This window comes from Tachysurus fulvidraco, chromosome 2 (assembly GCF_022655615.1).
Source record: "Tachysurus fulvidraco isolate hzauxx_2018 chromosome 2, HZAU_PFXX_2.0, whole genome shotgun sequence".
Taxonomy (NCBI): Eukaryota; Metazoa; Chordata; class Actinopteri; order Siluriformes; family Bagridae; genus Tachysurus; species Tachysurus fulvidraco.
The window spans coordinates 39,053,736-39,072,898 of record NC_062519.1 but is presented as its reverse complement, the minus strand read 5'-3'; the positions used below and the strand labels follow the sequence as shown (position 1 = coordinate 39,072,898).

The 19,163-nt window shown below is 39.6% G+C and overlaps 1 protein-coding gene across 5 annotated transcripts; it reads left to right on the top strand.

Moving 5' to 3' along the window:
• Nucleotides 1-11,539: 11,539 nt before the first annotated feature.
• On the top strand, nt 11,540-17,202 carry ist1 (IST1 factor associated with ESCRT-III). Of its 5 annotated transcripts, none has more exons than XM_027153211.2 (10): nt 11,540-11,673; nt 12,434-12,534; nt 12,629-12,809; nt 13,957-14,044; nt 14,136-14,219; nt 14,299-14,409; nt 14,496-14,675; nt 14,791-14,904; nt 15,704-15,713; nt 15,794-17,202. In XM_027153211.2, exons 2-10 carry the CDS (start codon nt 12,447-12,449, stop codon nt 15,958-15,960), a joined length of 1,023 nt encoding a protein of 340 aa, XP_027009012.2. In that variant the 5' UTR covers nt 11,540-11,673; nt 12,434-12,446; the 3' UTR covers nt 15,961-17,202. The 5 variants fall into 5 exon arrangements, with proteins under 5 accessions (XP_027009012.2, XP_027009009.2, XP_047666110.1 ...); XM_027153208.2 differs by having other exon boundaries at nt 15,665-15,713; XM_047810154.1 differs by having other exon boundaries at nt 14,791-14,973; nt 15,665-15,713.
• The last annotated feature ends 1,961 nt before the right edge of the window (nt 17,203-19,163 follow it).

Genomic DNA, 19,163 nt, shown 5'->3' with positions numbered 1-19,163 from the left:
TGAGAAAAGCCATTATTTAATGCTATCATATTAATGCTGTATTTCATCCAATCATGGTTGTTGATGATATAAATATCCAACTAAAATGGTTAAGCCAGGGTTTAGAAATGTGCAGTGTGAAAGTCAGATTGAATTAAGAGCCACGATAAATTGTTAAGTGTTTTGAGAGCAGCGTGAAAAGTGATGACTGATGATCTACATCAGTCCCTTTTCCAGAAAAGCCCACTCATAGCACAATGCTGCCACCCCCATGCTTCACACTAATTTGGGATGGTGTTCTTCAGATTGAAAGCCTCACGATTTTTTCCTACATACAAACAGAGTTTTTACCTTTTACAACAGTTTTTAAGGTGAATTTCAGCACAAATTGTAGTATCTGATGCCCCTGTCTCCATCACCAGTGACTTTGTGCTTGTCTTGGAAACATGGAAACGTATAATAGAAAGAACTTTATGATCTCCGAGAGCAGAAATGGGTTTGATATCATCATGTATTTTAAAGATAGAAACATCTGTGTGAATCTGTGTAAAAATATATTTTTCTATGAATCTCTTGCTTATAGTAGGCTAAAGAAAATGTAATTCTTAAAGCTCAGATTGTCTACTTTCATACTTTCATATTAACCATCACTGTGGAGTGGGTCATGACAAAGACCTTTAGATCTGAACATGGACACAACAGGCAGAAAATTAAAATTGCTATTTGAAGTGTGGTTTAAATCCTGAGCTCATGTTACTGCCCATGTTAAGTGTTTATTTTTTTTTTTTGTGTCCATGTGGCTATTCAGCAGGTTCTCACTTTGTAATATGTAAGTGGATTCAGTGACTCTAAAGGGTGTGAACGTATGTGTGAAAGTGTCTGCTTGATTACCTGTAATGGAATTTTCTATCTCGTATACCTGAAATCAGGATGAAGCTGTTACTGAAGATGCAGTGATGCTAACAAAAGTGCTGAGCGATGCAAGTATGAACCCATCGATGCGAAGAGGTTCATATGTGATAACTATCCCTTGTCAGAGTTTCCTCGCTCGGTGGTGCACTCTGCCGGGGATAGATCTGCATGGACATCCCGTAACCCATGGGATTACTGTAAATAGAACCACTTGGAGACTATCACACCGTATTTGAACTGCCGTTGTGTCAGTCAGCTTTCTGCTCGGGTATTGATCAGTGAACATTTGACGACTTCGGAAGAAAGGAATTAGTGTTAATTCTGTAATGAACTAAGAAATAACGCTGACCTATTAGTTCCTCTGGAGATCTGTTGTAGAAAGGACATTATTCAATGTCCAGTGTGACCCAAATGAGGATGAGGTTCCCTCCTGCATCTGGTTACTCTCAAGGTTTCTCCCTCATATCATCTCAGGGTTTTCTTTCCATGCAACCGTCACTTCAGACTTGCTCATTAGCTCATCAGACTTGCTCATTATCATTATCTCTATAAATGTAGAGATAAATAGAAGCTTAATTCTAAACTTTTTATTAATTTTTTTATTCTGTATCTATACTTCTGTAAAGCTGCTTTAAAACAATGTCCGTTGTTAAAAACGCTATACAGTGATAAATAATAAGAATATGTAGCTGCAGTGTACTCTACTCTTCGTCTCTAGCCGTCTTGCTTTTCCTTATTAATAGCAGTAGGTTCGGATGACTGAATATATAAACAGACTCGGATTCAGCCAGGACTGTTAATGCTGGTTCATCTTTCACGCCGGGCCCCTGCTGAGGCAGAACTAATTATAGAAAGGTTGGTGAGCCAATTAATTTACTTCTCTCCTCCTGTATCTTCCCTTCAGCTACTGATACTCCCTTATCACCTGTTTCTTGTTACACGTGTGCCTCATTATAAACAGGAGGATGTAAAAGTCTATGTTCACAGCAAAAAAATGATTTTAAATGACTAATTTAGCATAAATAAATTAATTAATAAATAAATAGATAATTAATGAATTAAATAAATAAATCTTTTGTTACTTTTACAAGTGTACAGCTTTCATTCATTCATTCGTTCATTTTCTATCGCTTATCCGAACTTCTCGAGTCACGGGGAGCCTGTGCCTATCTCAGGTGTCATTGGGCATCGAGGAAGGATACACCCTGGATGGGGTGCCAACCCATCGCAGGGCACACACACTCTCATCACTCAAATCTCAGAGGCACGGGGAGAACATGCAAACTCCACACACACAAGACGGAGGTGGGAATCGAACCCCCAACCCTGGAGGTGTGAGGCAAACGTGCTAACCACTAAGCCACCATGTCCCCGTGTACAGCTTTCAATTAAATCTAATTCAATTTGATTTTATTTGCATAGCACTTTTAACAATGGAACAATAAGAAATATAGTAAAAAAAAGTTCAAGATTAATATTAGACTTATATTTAAATGTGTTTGTATTTATCCCTAATGAACAGTCCCTGAAGTGACTGTGGTGAGAAAAACCTTCTTAAAAGGAAGAGCAAGAAACCTTGAGAGGAACCAGACTCAAAAGTGAACCTCATCCTCATTTGGATGACACTGCAGGGTGTGATTATAAACTGTTATAAACACTGGAGAGTGTTATTATGAATAATATCCTTTCTACAGTCTTATGCAGTCCGACAATTGTGTATTGATTAGGACGATGTTGTCCTTAAAGACCACATGGAGTTGGCATCTTCTCTTTGAATGTTTAAAATCTTCATGAAGTGGAATCCAACTAGAGCTGGTACATCTCTTGTTGCCTCAGGATCCTCACAGGGTTTGCCTTTTCTCACTGAAGGGCCGAAATCTTCATGAAGCAGAACACAACTTGAGCTGGCACAATTTCTGGATGCTTTGGAATGGGTAGAAAAGGAAAAATTGACAAGGCAAGAACTTTCAGACAGGAAAGACTTTTTTGACTTATATTAGTAATATTACATAAAAGCTTTTAAAGCTCATTTATTTTATATATATTTCAGTATAATCTTATTTGCTTAATAATAAATTCCTTAATAATGTAACCATTTTACTGCAACAGCACCACCGATGGTCATAAATAAAATAGTCTGTCGCTGAGGCTTTTGTCAAATTATTCAACTTGGTGAATCAAACATAGTTCTCTTGTCTAGCTGGGTTGTTTTGTTTCAGCCTACTTTGCTGACACATGAACCAGTTGGATTATTTTATTGATTACTGAAGGTCTAATGGGTGAAACTAGGAGTAGATAGTAGAGGTGTAAAGGGAAAAGAAACATTTAGCTTTTTACAAGTTAGGATTGTAAAACCTGGGTTTAGAACCAAAAGTCAAGAGAGAAGGATGACATTGAGTGAGAGAGAAAGAGAGAGAGAGAGAGAGAGAGAGAGAGAGAGAGAGAGAGAGAGAGAGAGAGAGAGAGAGAGAGAGAGAGAGAGAGAGAGAAAGACGGTTTTATCTATTAAATCAAGTCACTGGACAAAAGAAAGATGGAATAAAACTTGTTGCTTGTTACTTGTTGCTTGCTCCACGCCTACGACGACTGCATGGAGTGATGATGTTAGTAGCAAACGAGTCCACAGCTAAAGATAACATTAATGTTAGCAGATTCTTTCACTTCTCAATACCCCATGCTTCTTAATCGTCAAAGGCAATAACCGAAGCTACCCATTATTTTATTTGCAAAGACATGTGCTCTTATAATGTTACAGAAATTGTTGGACTGTATACAGACACATGATAGACATCCTGGAATACCTTCAGATACAAAATACAGGCCCGGCAACATTTTATTGAAACGTTCGTCTCTTTAGAATTGTAGAAAAGAGGATTCATTTTATTTTAGTTCTGCTGTGATAGCTAGTCTTAGCAGAGTCCCTGCTTGTACTCTCCACACAGTGTACAGAGTCCTTAACCAATATATTACGGTATGTATACCTAATAACATGTCTTCTCTCTTTCTGTCGAGCTACACATGCTACTCCTGAGATACCAGTGATCCTGACCCTTTCTACTCTCAGGACCTGCCTGATCCATAATGAAGCCCTAATTCTGGCTGTCTCACTCACTGCTGTTGAGGATTGTTCCTCATGGAGAGCTTGGAGATACATGGAATTGCTTTGCATGGTAACTCTTAGAGATGCCAATGAACAGTTGATAACGTACATTATATTTACATCATTTGTCAGACACCCTTATCCAGAGCAGCTTACAGATTTATTTTTATATGCATTTTTTTGTAGTTGAGCAATTGGGGGTTAAGGGCCTTGCACAGGGGCCCAGTAGTGACAGATTGTTGGACCTGGGATTTGAACATGGAACCTTCTAATAGATAGTTCAACACCTTTACCACTAGGCTACCACATGTTGAAGCATCCTGATCCACTATCCATAATACCACTGATCCTGTCTCCTGACCCCTTCCGCTCTCAGGTCCTGCCCGAGTCAACCTGATGCCATTCTTCTATTTGGAGTATTATCACTTGAAGGACTGATAATCACTGACTGATGCTGAGGATGGTTCCACATGGACAGCCAGGAGATACATAAGATTATTGTACATGGTACCATTTAGAAAGCTTGAACACATCAGCTACTATGATAGCTTTATAACAGCTCCTGGCCATAGTTTTGCACTCACATCATTGAGCAGTTGATAATTTAAAAAATATATACTTCATGTTAAAACTAGAATGAATCTCATTCTAGGAGTGATTTATCATCACGCTCCCTGGTATCACACAGATGGGTTCCCTTAAGAGTCTGAGAGTCTGCTTCCTCATGTCATCACAGGGAGTTTTTCCTTTTCTTGCACATTAGATTTACATTTTATGAAAGCAGTTTTAAAATATTGAGAGAGAGAGAGAGACTGATTTTGTGTGTGTGTGTGTGTGTGTGTGTGTGTGTGTGTGTGTGTGTGTGTGTGTGTGTGTGTGTGTGTGGTTGCACAATTCCATGTGACTATAAACTGTTGTAGAAAGGACATTATTTACATTTACATTATTTACTGTCCTGTGTCACCCAAATGAGGATGAGGATGAGTCTGGTTCCTCTCAAGGTTCTTCCTCATATCATCTCAGGTTGTTTTTCCTCTCCACCGTCACCTCAGTCTTGCTCATTAGGGATAAATTTTAGAGATAAACAGTAGCTTAAATATAAACTTTTCTACTGTTTCTATGCTTCTGTAAAGCTGCTTTGAGACAATGTCCTTGTTATAAGCGTCATACAGATAAATGGAATTATAATTCTAATTCTAATTCAGAAGGGACACACACACAACTAAGGAATTAAACACATATAAAATAGCAATATTTATTATATCAAATATTTAATTAGTGTGTGTGCTTAATAGTTTAATGACCTGGTTTAATGCTCCGGAGTTACTGATTTGTCAGCTAATGTTTTCACTATCAATGTAAAAAAAAGATTTTTGAAAAAATACGCTTTAACCCATATGTATTAGGAGAAACCTTTGGACCAACTTTGAAATGGCATTTCACGCTGCCACTGTTGGGCCCTTGAGCAAGGCCCTTAAACGTCACTGCTCCATGGTGCTGATTCTAAGCTCCTATGTTGGGACATTTCACTGTGCTGAAATCTAGAAAATACATGTGACAAATATCACAAAAGGCTTCTATTCAATTCTGCTTCCAGTCAGAGTACTGTGTTCTCTCACGGCTTTAATATGACTCTTCATCCCAGTCAGTGCACCAGCTCTCCTCCAGTGTTGTTCTAAACCGTGACCTGCTTTTCCGTCCATGTTCGCTACGGCTCGGCCATTTCAGCATGTTCTACGACACGCTCGAAAGCAGACAATTCTCACACTTTCAGATTCCTGAGAACTCGTCTAGAGCTCGAGGGGAGATGGATTTCGGTGTGTGCGTCACCCTTTACTGCTTGCTCTGTGCCTGTGTGCATGTTGAAACACTGTGCCCTAGTTTTGTCAGAGCTGATTTGGCCCCTCAGGATTTTCCTGGAGAGGCATGAGGTTGAGTTAAGTAGCTGGAGTGGAAAAGATCAATCACGTTCTCTCTTCTCTCTGCCTTTCCATCTCTCTACTTTTTCCTCCACTACCTTCTGGCTGGTGCTTGTCCCTGGACATATTACCTACACTGTATAAAGTAGATTTTTTTCATTTGCACTACAACAGAAAGTTTCCTCTGGCCACAAAGGTGGTGCTTTGATTTTTTGTGAGTTTTTTGAGCGACTTAAGATATTTGCTCAACCGAATGAAATGTCATGAGTAAAAAACAATCGATTCTGAGTCAGTGGACTGATGAATGTTTTGAATATTGGAATATAAACCAGTATAATCCAGTAGAGCTTCAGTGTCCTTTTCTGTCTGTCCCGAACATGAGTTCTGCCTCACCATCCACACTTATCCTCATGCTTCCAGGCAAACGAAAGTCTTCCCAAAATCCCATGATATGGCATTAAGCTCAGGAAAAGACTGGCTTGAGATTTTTATGCTCAGACTGTACTGATCCTTTTTTAATACACGTGACCGAGCAGAGCGTAATCTATATACATTTGACAAATTAAAGGGGAAAAAAAAACAATGGCTTTCATATGCTGTGGAGGGCATTTATTTATTTTGCTACTAGGGTTTAGTCCATTTCTCCCAGTAGAATGTCCAGACAGGAAGTCTATAGCAGCACAAATAAGCACGGTGAGCAGAACAGCATCTTGGAACACATCAAACCTCGAGGTGGATGAGTTACAACAGCAGAAGACCAGGGATCAGGGTTCACTCCCGTCAGTCACATGAACATGAATCTGAGGCTTGAACAGTTAAACACTGTAAAAGTTTGAATTGAGTCGATGCATGTTACAGCCTCAGATTCTTGTTCTTGGCTGATAGGTGTGGACTCTGATGCCTTCTGCTGCTGCTGTAGCTCATCCACCACAGCTATATTTCCTGGCTGTTCAAAAGTCATTTTTCTCTACACTGTATCTTAATGCACAACATGTCCTTTTCCCTAGAGAAGGTTCAGTAGGCCAGACACACACACACACACACACACACACACACACACACACACACACACACACACACACACACACACACACACTCACACTCACACTCACACTCACACTCACACTCACACACACACTCACACACACTCACACACACTCACACACACACACACACACACACACACACACACACACACACACACACACACACACACACACACACACACACACACGCCCACAGGCCCACACACATGCCTACACACCACTATGGCAATAGAAAATGGCCCATTTTGGATTTTTGTTTTTCTTAGCAAAAACCAACCAAATATAAAAAAAGCATGACTATGTTGATTTACAATGCCACTTTGACTGCTTAAGAAATATTTGAAGTACAATTGTGCTGTTCATTCAATAATTAGTTTAAAAGATAGTTTGATTTGTAGGTTGTTTGTTTTTACAAGACACATTCTAGCTGCTGATTAAAATTCCCAAATTAAATAAAAATCAAAATTTTGGGAAATCTTTGCTATTCATTTTAACACTCACAAATCCATTCAGACATTCCGAAATCGACAAACGAGACCCTTTTTAAAAAATCCCATCACAATAGTAAATGAAGCAAAAAATTTGAATAATATATATATTAAGATCTATTTTTAATTCAAATTTGCAGTATAATACACCACAATAAAAATAATGGAATAAAAATGCAGTTTTAATCAGATGAATGTATTATTTCATATAATAATAATAATAATAATAATACAAAATGACTGGTACCTTCGCTCTCAATTTTTTGCTTATTTTATTTATTTATTTATTTATTATTTGGTTGTTTTTTGTTTTTTTTTATTATTTGGATCACGAGAGAATAAATATTCATTCATTCATTCATTTTCTACCGCTATATCCGAACTTCTCGGGTCACGGGGAGCCTGTGCCTATCTCAGGCGTCATCGGGCATCAAGGCAGGATACACCCTGGACGGAGTGCCAACCCATCGCAGGGCACACACACACACTCTCATTCACTCACGCAATCACACACTACAGACAATTTTTCCAGAGATGCCAATCAACCTACCATGCATGTCTTTGTACCGGGGGGAGGAAACCTGAGTACCCGGAGGAAACCCCTGAGGCACAGGGAGAACATGCAAACTCCACACACACAAGGCGGAGGTGGGAATCGAACGCCGACCCTGGCGGTGTGAGGCGAACGTGCTACCCACTAAGCCACCGTGCCCCCGGAGAATAAATAATTATTTAAAATGCTGATATCAGAGGAAAAAGTCAGACATGTCACAAATTTTGTCAACCCTCAAAATTCGAACCAATCAAGTATCAGAGTGAGATTGTAAGAGAAAAAACAAGGCAAATAAAACTGTGTTAGAGTTTGATATTATACCAGAAGAAAAAATAAATAGTTTCCACTTTGAGTTTTAACTCTTCTTTGCTGAATAGTTACGGCATGTATTTATTCTGGAGAATAAATCCTCGCAGTTGAATATGCATCGTTTTTGCATCTCATTGCCAACTGGACACTAATAAAAGGGTTTTGTGCTTTGACTCAGTAATATCCGGAGAGAGTGAGTCATTCGAGGCATCTGCTCGCCCTCGGTGTGTGTATTATTTATTTATTTCACTGATTTTATTAATGCAGCATTTTAGTTAACACAATGCACTATGTGTCTGATGTTTTTGACAGATCAGAGGGGTATTAAAGTATATATTATTTAGCATAAAATAATGTAAGCTTTTTTCCCGAGATTTCTGACATAAAGACATACTGAGTTTGTTTTAAACATGAAGCTTTCTTCCTTCCAGTTAGACATCAGTACATTAGTACATAATGATAACAATGAAGCTAATGTAAGATTGTGATCTTCCATCTGGAACTTAGTATCAGTGACGGACTCATTAGTGAGCACAATATAAAACTCGGGAATTACAAATTGCATGTGTACTTTTTTCCTTGAGTACACTATTTGTACTGATTAATAGTGTAGAGTGTGTTGATATTGTGTATTGCTTATTCTTCTTAGGCAAAGATTTATCAAGAGTAACTTCTCCTAGGGATTTCGAGCCACATGTACCAAAATTGGATAGGTCATAGACCCTGGTCTGAAGATTCCATTTCTAAGCGATGTGAGTTCCAGTACTCATGGTACCGGGCCTCAAAGTGACCTTTTTTTTTGCCATAGACACCCGTTATAAAATTTTGAGGTTTATAACTCCGCAAGCTTTCGAGCTATCTACACCAAACTTGACCAGCTTCTTTAGGATCTTTAGGATACTCCGGACAAAGCTTTAAATTGTTGTACCGACTGGCCTTTCGGTTTTCCCGCAGCCCCGCCCACAATATATGCCAAATCAAAACACTTTCCACAACATTTACATGTGACATATCCAAACACCCAGAACAATGAGGGGAACTGCACGGGTATTCAGGTGATGTTACACGCGTTTCCCCTCGCCTCCAAAAGTATTGGCACCCTAGCATACCGGCCTTTGGGAATACTTGTTCCAACAAGTCAAGTCAAAAAGCTTTTATTGTCATTTCAACCATTTATAGCTGTAAAATGAGACAACGTTTCTCCAGGACCAGGGTGCTACATGGTGAACAAAGACAGAGCTAAGAATGTAATAAGTTAGTCCTAGATACATAAAGTGCATCTGTGTGACCTGGTGCGAACAGTGCAGGACAAGACAGACAAGACAGTGCAGGACAAAAGTGTAAATAGTGCCAGAGTGCCAGTGTAAATACTGCATCTTCAAACAATATTGCGTGTGCAGAAACACTGGAATGAACACAGTGTTATAGCAGCAGTTACCTGAGATATTGTAAAGTATTGTGCAAAACAGCAAACGACTGAAATGTGAGACAGCATGTGCAAGGAGCAAAAAAACATTGTGCAAAAACAGCATGTAAACATATTGATGGATATATATTGGAAGTGTGTGTATTTAGTGTAGGTCTGTGCAGTCCATACTGTTGATGTGCGTGTGTGTTGTGCTCGGTAAAGTTCAGTTCAGTTATTAAGGAATCTGATGGCTTGTGGAAAGAAACTGAGTCTGGTCTTGAGAGTTGGAATGCTTCGGTACCTTTTTCCAGACGGCAGGAGGGTGAAGAGTATGTGTGAGGGGTGTGTGGGGTCATCCACAGTGCTGTTGGCTTTGCAGATGCAGCGTGTGGTGTAAATGTCCATGATAGAGAGAAGAGAGACTCCTTCTTCAGGATTCTTCTTCAGAATCTTCTCAGCTGTCCTCGCTATCCGCTGCAGGGTGTTGCGATCCGAGATGGTGCAGTTCCCAAACCAGACAGGGACGCAGCTTCTCAGAATGCTCTCAATGGTTCCTCTTTAAAAAGTAGTCAGGATGGGCGGAGGGAGATGTGTTTTTCTCAGCCTTCGTAAGAAATAGAGACACTGCTGGGCGTTCTTGGTGATGGAGCTGGTGTTGAGTGACCAGGTGAAGTTCTCCGCTAGATGAACACCAAGAAATTTGGTGCTCTTGATGATCTCTATAGATGATCCATCGATGTTTAGCGGAGAGTCATCTCTCTGTGCTCTCCTGAATTCAACAACCATCTTATTGGTTTTATCAACATTCAGAGACAGGTTGTTGGCTCTACACCAAGCAGTTAGCTGTTGCACCTCCTCTCTGTATGCTGACTCGTCGTTCTTGCTTATGAGACCGAACCACGATCGTGTCATCAATGAACTTTATAATATGGTTCGATCTGTGCATTGCTGCACAGTCGTGAGTCAGCAGAGTGAACAGCAGTAGACCAAGCACGCAGCCCTGAGGGGCTCCAGTGCTCAGTGTGGTGGTGCTGGAGATGCTATTCCCGATCCAGACTGACTGAGGTCTCCCAGTCAGGAAGTCCAGGATCCAGTTGCAGAGGGAGGTGTTCAGTCCCAGCAGGCTCAGCTTCTCAATCAGGTGCTGAGGGATGATTGTATTGAATGCTAAACTAAAGTCTATGAACAGCATTCGCACGTACGTGTCTTTATTGACCAGGTGGGTGAGGGCTAAATGAATGGCCGCGGCAATGGCATGGACCATGGAGCGGTCTGGACGATACGCAAACTGTAGGGGGGTCCAGTAAGGGTGGTAACTGGGTCTTGATGTGCCTCATGACGAGCTTCTTGAAGCATTTCATAACAATGGGCGTGAGTGCGACAGAACAATAGTCGTTGAGGCAGGACACTGTAGATTTCTTTGGGACGGGGACAATGGTGGTTGTCTTAAGGCACAAACATCATAGTTTGTCACGACGATCTTTACAAATCTAGTTATAAACTGGAGTACACTGACCTCTAGTGTTTCTTATGAGAATTGCACCAGAAACTACATCGAAACGGAAAGAGTAAATTGTCTGTTTATACGCAAATAATTTAAACCTGTATGTTTTTTTGTACTAATGCATTACGGCGTCGAATTTCTCTAAACATTTGTTCTTAAACGTAGTTATTTTGCTTATATTCAGATTATTGATATTAGTAGTATTAAATCACTTGTTATTATTTATTTAATATAATTTATATTTTTTAAAATTAAAACAATATTTTTTCTTTCTGGTTGCTATGGTAATATATTTTTTTTTTACACCCATTGTTGTTACAGGGGAGTTCCGCCGTTGAGTAATATTGTGACGTATGACGTCATGAATTACGTTTAATGAGGAAGTAAAAAAGAAGCTTCATATCATTTCCAGCATCTTGAGAACGCCTTCGTGTTTACTTTTTACTCGAATAAAGGTAAATATTAAACATAGAAAATATATGTATATATTTCTAACTCGTTACTGATTCATACAGATTTGTTTCTTTGCCTCTGTTTCAAATATACGGTCTTTGTTTACCTCCTTCTTTAAATAGTCTACCGGCTAGTGTTGTTTCTTCCTGGTTACTCGCGTTCGTGGGCCTTTTTTTTTCTTCCTCCCACCCGTTTTCCGATCTCTGCGCTGTGATTGGTTAAGTAGTTCTCTGTTTGAGCGATTTATTGGTTTAAAGTGATGATTGACTGAAGGATATGAATACTAACCAATCGTAGGAAAGGGGCGGGATCTTTGCGTATACAGGTGGTGTAAATAACGCGTTTCCTTGTTTGCTAGCTTAGTGGAGGCTAACTTGTTAATTTACACGCGTGAACTTTATAAATATACATTTGTTACAGAATGTTAGTAGATTTTCTTTTCTTAGTAATGATAAGTATTCTAAGCATTCCGATAATAACGTCTTTGTGTGAAAAGTAGCCGGTTGCTGTGATGATTATGACTGAATGACTGCATTGTGGTGTTTGTCTATAATTAGTAGCTTTATGTAATACATTACACGTATTTAATGAAAAATGGAAAGGGTACAAGTTATACTATTTCTTATGTTTTTATAATTTAGGAATAATTTGTTACCATATCAACCAAATGACAGTAATTCTGGGAACTTACAAAGCTCTGAAGCTGCGTCAAGGACTGAACGTACAACATTGTGTTGTTTTGTGTTTTGTCATCATCCACAGCAGTCTGTCCATCATGCTCGGTGGTGGATTTAAAGGAGAGAGACTGCGAGTTAATCTCAGACTCGTCATCAACCGCCTTAAACTGCTTGAGAAGAAGAAAAGTGAGTCGTCGTTTTATTCCTCTCTCTCCTTTACTTCTTGTTATAAAGCTGAAGACATAATCTACAAATCATTTTCTCCTTTCTCTGTCTGTAGCTGAATTGGCTCAGAAAGCCCGAAAGGAGATAGCTGACTACCTGTCGGCAGGTAAAGACGAGCGAGCACGGATCAGGGTGGAGCACATCATCAGAGAAGATTATTTGGTGGAGGCCATGGAGATTCTCGAGTTGTATTGTGATCTGCTGCTGGCCCGCTTCGGTCTAATCCAGTCCATGAAGTGAGTTTCAGGGACAAGCGGGTAGATAATAATTGTCAGGGTTTTTAAAGAGTATCCAGTGTCGTAATATGTACATTTACAGCTGTAGCTCTTGAGTTTAACGAAGCTCTAGAGACATAACATAACATAAGACCTTTGACACTTTTTCATTGTAACTTTGAACAAATGTTTTAAACTCATGGTATCTTAAGTATGTAACCTAGTGAACCAGCATTAATGTATTCAGTGTTTAGAGATTTAAGCACTTATGTACGTCGCTCTGGATAAGGGCGTCTGCCAAATGCTGTAAATGTAAATAAGACATAAACATCTGAGTTATAAACATCTAACAATAGTTTTTCCTTTTTTTTTTTTTTTTTTGAAAAATGGAAGGTCTGTTATACAGGATTTTGTGTAAATGTGTTTCTGCTGAAGATAAATATTAACCTGAGATTTGAATTACAGCTGGAACTACTGTCAGAGCTGCTGTTATAGTTAATGACTCAGTATCTTCTTTATCTCCATTGCCACATTAATAGAACTCTAATAGATTTTAGTATAATCAGATTCTAGCACTGAATATTAACCAAGTAAGGCAGCCTATTCAAGTAATAATGGGAGGAGACCTCTTTGTTTTTCCAGACATAAAAACTCCTACTAGGTTTGCGAAAGTTTCTTTGCTCTCACATGCTGAAAATATGTGGTGAATTCTGGAACATTCCCAGTTAATGATACAGTTGATTTTAGATTAATGGATGCCCACAAGAAATAAACACATTGACTAAATGATATAAGATGATATCTACCTTTGGTGAGGTGCCATTATTTTTGTTCTAATCGACTAGCTAACTTCTTTGCCTTCATTTATGGATTTTGATTTTTGGATTGATTTATTTTAAATAAAACAGTCGAGTTTTAATTAATTTTTTTTTTCATAAAATTTTTTGTTCGTAAATAAAGTAGTTAATTTAAAATTCTCAGTTATTTAACGATGTGAGTTTTGTGTGGACATAAGCGCACTCTCTGAACTATCTGGATTTTCACGAATACCAAATGGCACGTGTTGAAACGATCTTGTGTCGGCTTTCTGAACGAATTGGGCCGTAGCCAGTTTGCGAGACAAATCCAGGCGAATGGAGAAAATTGAGTTTTGTCTTCTTCCTCACAGAGAGCTAGATCCTGGGCTTCAGGAAGCAGTGTCCACTCTGATCTGGGCGGCTCCTCGCCTGCAATCAGAAATCACTGAGCTCAAACTCGTGAGTGGCTTCACAAGCACACATGTAACACAAGATTGCAATAGTTCACCTCTTTTTTCCCCCTCTCATCGTGATCTTGTTTCTTGATCAGGTTTCAGACCAGCTGTGTGCCAAATACAGCAAGGAGTACGGCAAGCTCTGTAGGACAAACCAGATCGGAACAGTCAACGACCGAGTACGACCGAGTTCGTTCAAGATATCATTCATTCGTTGCACTTTTAGGCCTAACCACTATGTATATTATATTTTTTCAGCTCATGCACAAACTCAGTGTGGAAGCCCCACCAAAGATCCTGGTGGAACGTTACCTCATTGAAATAGCCAAAAACTACAACGTCCCGTACGAGCCGGACGCCATGGTGCGGGTAAGGTGCACCAATACTTCTCTAGGTGTCACTTCATGCCGAGGTTTATTTAAGCGATTGTGTATAATTCAGTGTTGATTTTCTAGCCGGAGGTCGGAGAGGAAGCAGACCTTATAGATGTGGACAGTGACTTTAAGAAGCGTGGCGGTGGAGGCGGAGGTGGTGGAGGGTTTACTGCTCCGGCCGCTGCTATGCCTATGCCCATGCCCATGCCCATGCCCATGCCAACACATACAGCCTTCAGCTACCCTACACCCAAAGGAGTTGTGAGTCACGCCTCTATATGAGCCACAGTCATAGTCACAGTCGCTCCTCTTTATCAGTCACATGGTATATTACTGCTAATTTAGCCAGCATGCTTTTATTTCACTCTATGTATAGGATCCCTTCGGTGCTCCTGCTGGCACCTATGATGTTGGCTTTAACAACTTCCAGCCTCCAGTGAGGGGAGGGCAGCCGCCTCAGCTCCCCAGCTGCCCCCCAACCTACGAGTCTGTAAGTGCAAGTACCCCTGCCCCCTCTTCACCATTCCAGCAGACCCAGGACGTCTTTTTGGCCTTTCAGGAAAGAGGAGTTTATTTTGGTTCATGTGCACTGTGTCTTATCGCTGCTTTGCGTCCTCTTTTTTTTTTTTTCAATCTAATACCTGAGTCTTAATATTTACCAAATCTGATCGTTTGGAGAGACAAGAAGGTTTAGATGCTGGAGTAAGTGGAGTGGTGCATGGACACCTTCATTTTTAGCCTGAATCACTGCTCTAGAGTCAAGTGTAAAAGTTTGAACTTCCTTGACATCCTGCTCCTCTCCCTTCCTGCTAAGTCTCTGGACTTCCTGAGTTACTTCCTTCCTGACTTGATTTGTTTGTTCTCGCCTTCCTTTTTTCCTTCCGTCCTTTCTTCCTTCCTTCCGTCCTTCCTCCCTTCCTTCCTTCTATCCTTCCGTCCTTCCTCTCTCCCTCCTCTGATATTGTGTATGTGTGTGGATAAAGAAACTAAACCTTATTTACAGGCACAGGGGTACAAACTTTTACACTCACTCGTATCTAGTGTCTAGGTCTGATCTTTAAATCAGGTGATTAAGAATCCAGCAGTTAACATGCTCTAATTTTTTGCCTACTACTAGAAAAATACAGAGCTGGAATGAGATTTCTTTATCCTTTAAGGAATAACACACTAACCCCACAATCTCACCAATAATTTACAGATCAGTATGATGCTTTTAATTCTCTCTAACATGTATTTTGTTTTTATTGAAGGTTGATGATTTGTCTCTCAGACCCTCTGCTTCTCCCCAGGTTGTTCCAGGTATGTATCAGTATCCTCTGTCTCACATTGTGGTTGTAGAAGTTTCCCCCGGTCACCTCACTGTGCGTTTCCCTGTGTAGGCCCTGGCCCGTCTGCTCACAACTACGACAACAACGTCCTTCCTGAGCTTCCCTCGGTTCCCGACACGCTACCCAACTCGTCCTTGGGCGGCAATCCCGGTCCATCTGACGACATTGACTTTGACGACCTGTCACGGCGCTTTGAAGAGCTCAAGAAGAAGACCTAATCTCTCAAACGCTCACATCTGGAAATCCGTGTGATGGGATCTTCAGAAGAAAAAAAAAGCCCTGGTCAGATTATACACACGACTTCTTCATCCGAAGCAATGATTTTTGATTACTTCAGACATCAGTGTAAGATTTACCTCATGCGAAAAAAGAAATGCGCTGCTGTCTTTCTGGTGGAGGTTATTTTACTCATAACATCACAACGTAAAGGATCTGATTGAATTTGAAGACAATAAGTCCAGACTTTCCCTAGACTATTACTATAATCTCTTTTTAAATCACTTTCCATATATGGCCTTTCTGCTATGTAATATAATGTATTATAGCTACAGCATCGCCACGCCCAGAAGCTGTGATGTCATCACCACACACACTCCTTTTAACTTAAATTTACTGTCATTCATATGGATTTTTTTTTCTTTTCAATTAATAACGAGAATATGAGTTAAAAAAAATAATAATAAAGACTTAAGATGTTAATATTCCTTTAGTGTGCATGCCATGTGAGACGTGGTAAATGAGTCAGCGGATGTTTTTCGTACTAACACGACAGACTGGTTTGACCGGTTGTCTCAGATTACACCCAGTAACAAGGCAGGGACTTTTTCAATTGACTTAAGTGACCATGTGACTTGCGTCACTGCTCAACAGGGCTGATCTTATTCGTCATGTGACCAGAATGACACAGCTTTTTTTTTTCACTGATACTAAGTGAATGAAATATTAATTTGCAACAGTTTTGATTATCTCTACTGAATTCTAGAAAGTATTTCGCTTTTCTTTCTTTTGTCAAGACGAACGCTTTCACATAAGTAAATGGTCTTATCAAATGACAAACTGACTCACTGGTCTTTATCTTAAAAGCAAACAATCCTAGTAGTTTTAGCCCTTCATCATTATATTATCATCTTCTGATCTGTGGCCTTGTCTTGGCATTTAGGTCCAGTTTCGTAATGTATATTCATTTTTGGTGAAGGATTACCTTTTTCACTTATTTTCTTGGATTCTGGAGAGTGTTATTCATAATATTTTCAAAATATACAAAACTCTTTTGTTCCAAATTCTTTGTTTTTCTTCTTTTTTTTTCCCTTCTGTTTTTCCCCTGTAACACTACGGTGCAGCAATGTTTCCCTTCAGCTCAGCTACAGGAGCAATATGGTAGCTTTAGCAATGTTTGTTACTCGTTATAACATGTACTGGAAACATAGACCGGTCATCTAATAAAGTATATTTGCTCATAACTTTTCTCATACTAAGAATTTTATTACATGACTGATTTGAGTTCTGTTTTTGAAGCTATGTTTCTTCCTTTAAGACATGTCATGTCACATACTATCGATTTACCATTTTTAATTTATTTATATTATTTATACAAGTACGTGCACTTTGTATACATTAACAAAAATAAAAGAATCAATTATTAATAAACATAAATACTTATGGGCTGTTATCACAGAAAGTCTACGCCAGAGGGCGCTCTAACATCACGCTCTAATGCTTGGTGGTCAAAACTCACGGTTAGGAGCATATAATAATAATAATAATAATAGAGCCGATTTCCATGAATATTAACAAAAAATGTGGTATGATTCAAAAGCAGATTATTTTCCTGCTTTTTATTACCTTACACAGAATTATAGTGGTTGAAGATAATGACGGGGCCAGAAACGGGTTTTGATAATTAACCATTTAATTTGGAGGTGAAACATTTGTGTGTGTGTGTGTGTGTGTGTGTGTGTGTGTGTGTGTGTGTGTGTGTGTGTGTGTGTGTATATATATATATATATATATATATATCACCTCTATTAAGCTAGATAGAAACAATACTTATAAAATCTACATCTGAGACGACTACTATATTATAAACTAAACACCACTGCGGAGTGTGAGAAGATAGACATTCAATGCTGAATATAGACTGAACAAAACAGGTCCAAATCGGTGCAGAAACTGTCACAATATCAACTATTTTTGTCTTCGCTATACATGACAGTATGTGGTTTGTGGTATGCCACATTTATTGTGGGATGTGGTAGACCAGAAGGTTATGAGTTTTGAATCCCAGGTCCACGAAACTGACACTGCTGTGCCCCTGAGAAAGGCCCTTATCCCTTAAGTGCTCAGTTGTATAAATTGTAAGTCACTATGGATAAGGGTGTCTGCTAAATGCCATAAATGGTTTGTTTCAGTTTTGTTCCAGTATCGAACTGTGTAGTCATCATGGACATGGATGACGTTAAAGCTCAATCCTAGCAAAACTGATCTCCCCTTTAGCCACAGCTCGTAACCTTGGGGTAACTATGGACAATGAACTGTCCTTTTCCTCTCATGTTGCTAATGTGACACACAGGATTTGGCCATTTTTGTCCACACAGGCTGCTCAGGTACTTGTTCAGTCTCTTGTCATCTCAAGACTGGACTGCTGCACCTCACTGCTGGGAGGTTTTATGAACGCAATTCTTCCTCTGTGAATGATCAAAAATGCAGCTGCATGGCTTGTTTTCAACCTGCCTAAGTTCTCACACACCACCCCGCTGCTGTGATCCCTCCACTGGCTTCCAGTAGCTGTACACATCGGATTCAAAACACTGATGCTTGCCTACAAAGCCAAAAACCGACCAGCTCCCTCTTACCTCAAAGCCCTCCTCAGTCCTCGCATTGCGCCTCGCACCCTTAGATCTACCAGCACTACTCGACTGGTTCCACCATCTCTCGGGGTAAGAGGCAAGTACACTACAAGACTCTCTTCTGATCTGGCACCAAGGTGGTGGAATGAACTTCCTCTAGGGGTCCGGACAGCTGAGTCACTGGCTATTTTAAAACAGCGTTTGAAGACCTACTTATTCATGAAACACTTCAACTAGCACTTTCTTCCCTGTTTTTTGTATATATATATATATAACATTTTGAACAGTGTTTTAGACTCGTAGTATCTTAAGTATGTACCCTAGTGAACCAGAGTTAATGATAGAGACTTAAGCACTTTTGTACATCGTTCTGGATAAGGGCATCTGACAAATGATGTAAATGTTCAGATTCAGTTTTAATCTGATTTCTTAAGCCATGATTAAGATCAAGTGCTGCAACAAAACTCAAGTCTAAATTAAACAAATGGAGTAAACAAATCTTTTACTCAAACTAAACTCCAATGTTAGTACAAACCACCACAGTGTCTCTGTCATTTTGAGATTCCATCTAAATA

Excerpts from the sequence above, each read along its gene's own strand:
- ist1 (XM_047810154.1), top strand. The coding sequence starts at position 12,447 with ATGCTCGGTGGTGGATTTAAAGGAGAGAGACTGCGAGTTAATCTCAGA. Across the intron at positions 14,220-14,298 it reads TCGGAACAGTCAACGACCGA|CTCATGCACAAACTCAGTGT; the intron begins GTACGACCGAGT and ends ATATTTTTTCAG. Across the intron at positions 14,410-14,495 it reads AGCCGGACGCCATGGTGCGG|CCGGAGGTCGGAGAGGAAGC; the intron begins GTAAGGTGCACC and ends TTGATTTTCTAG.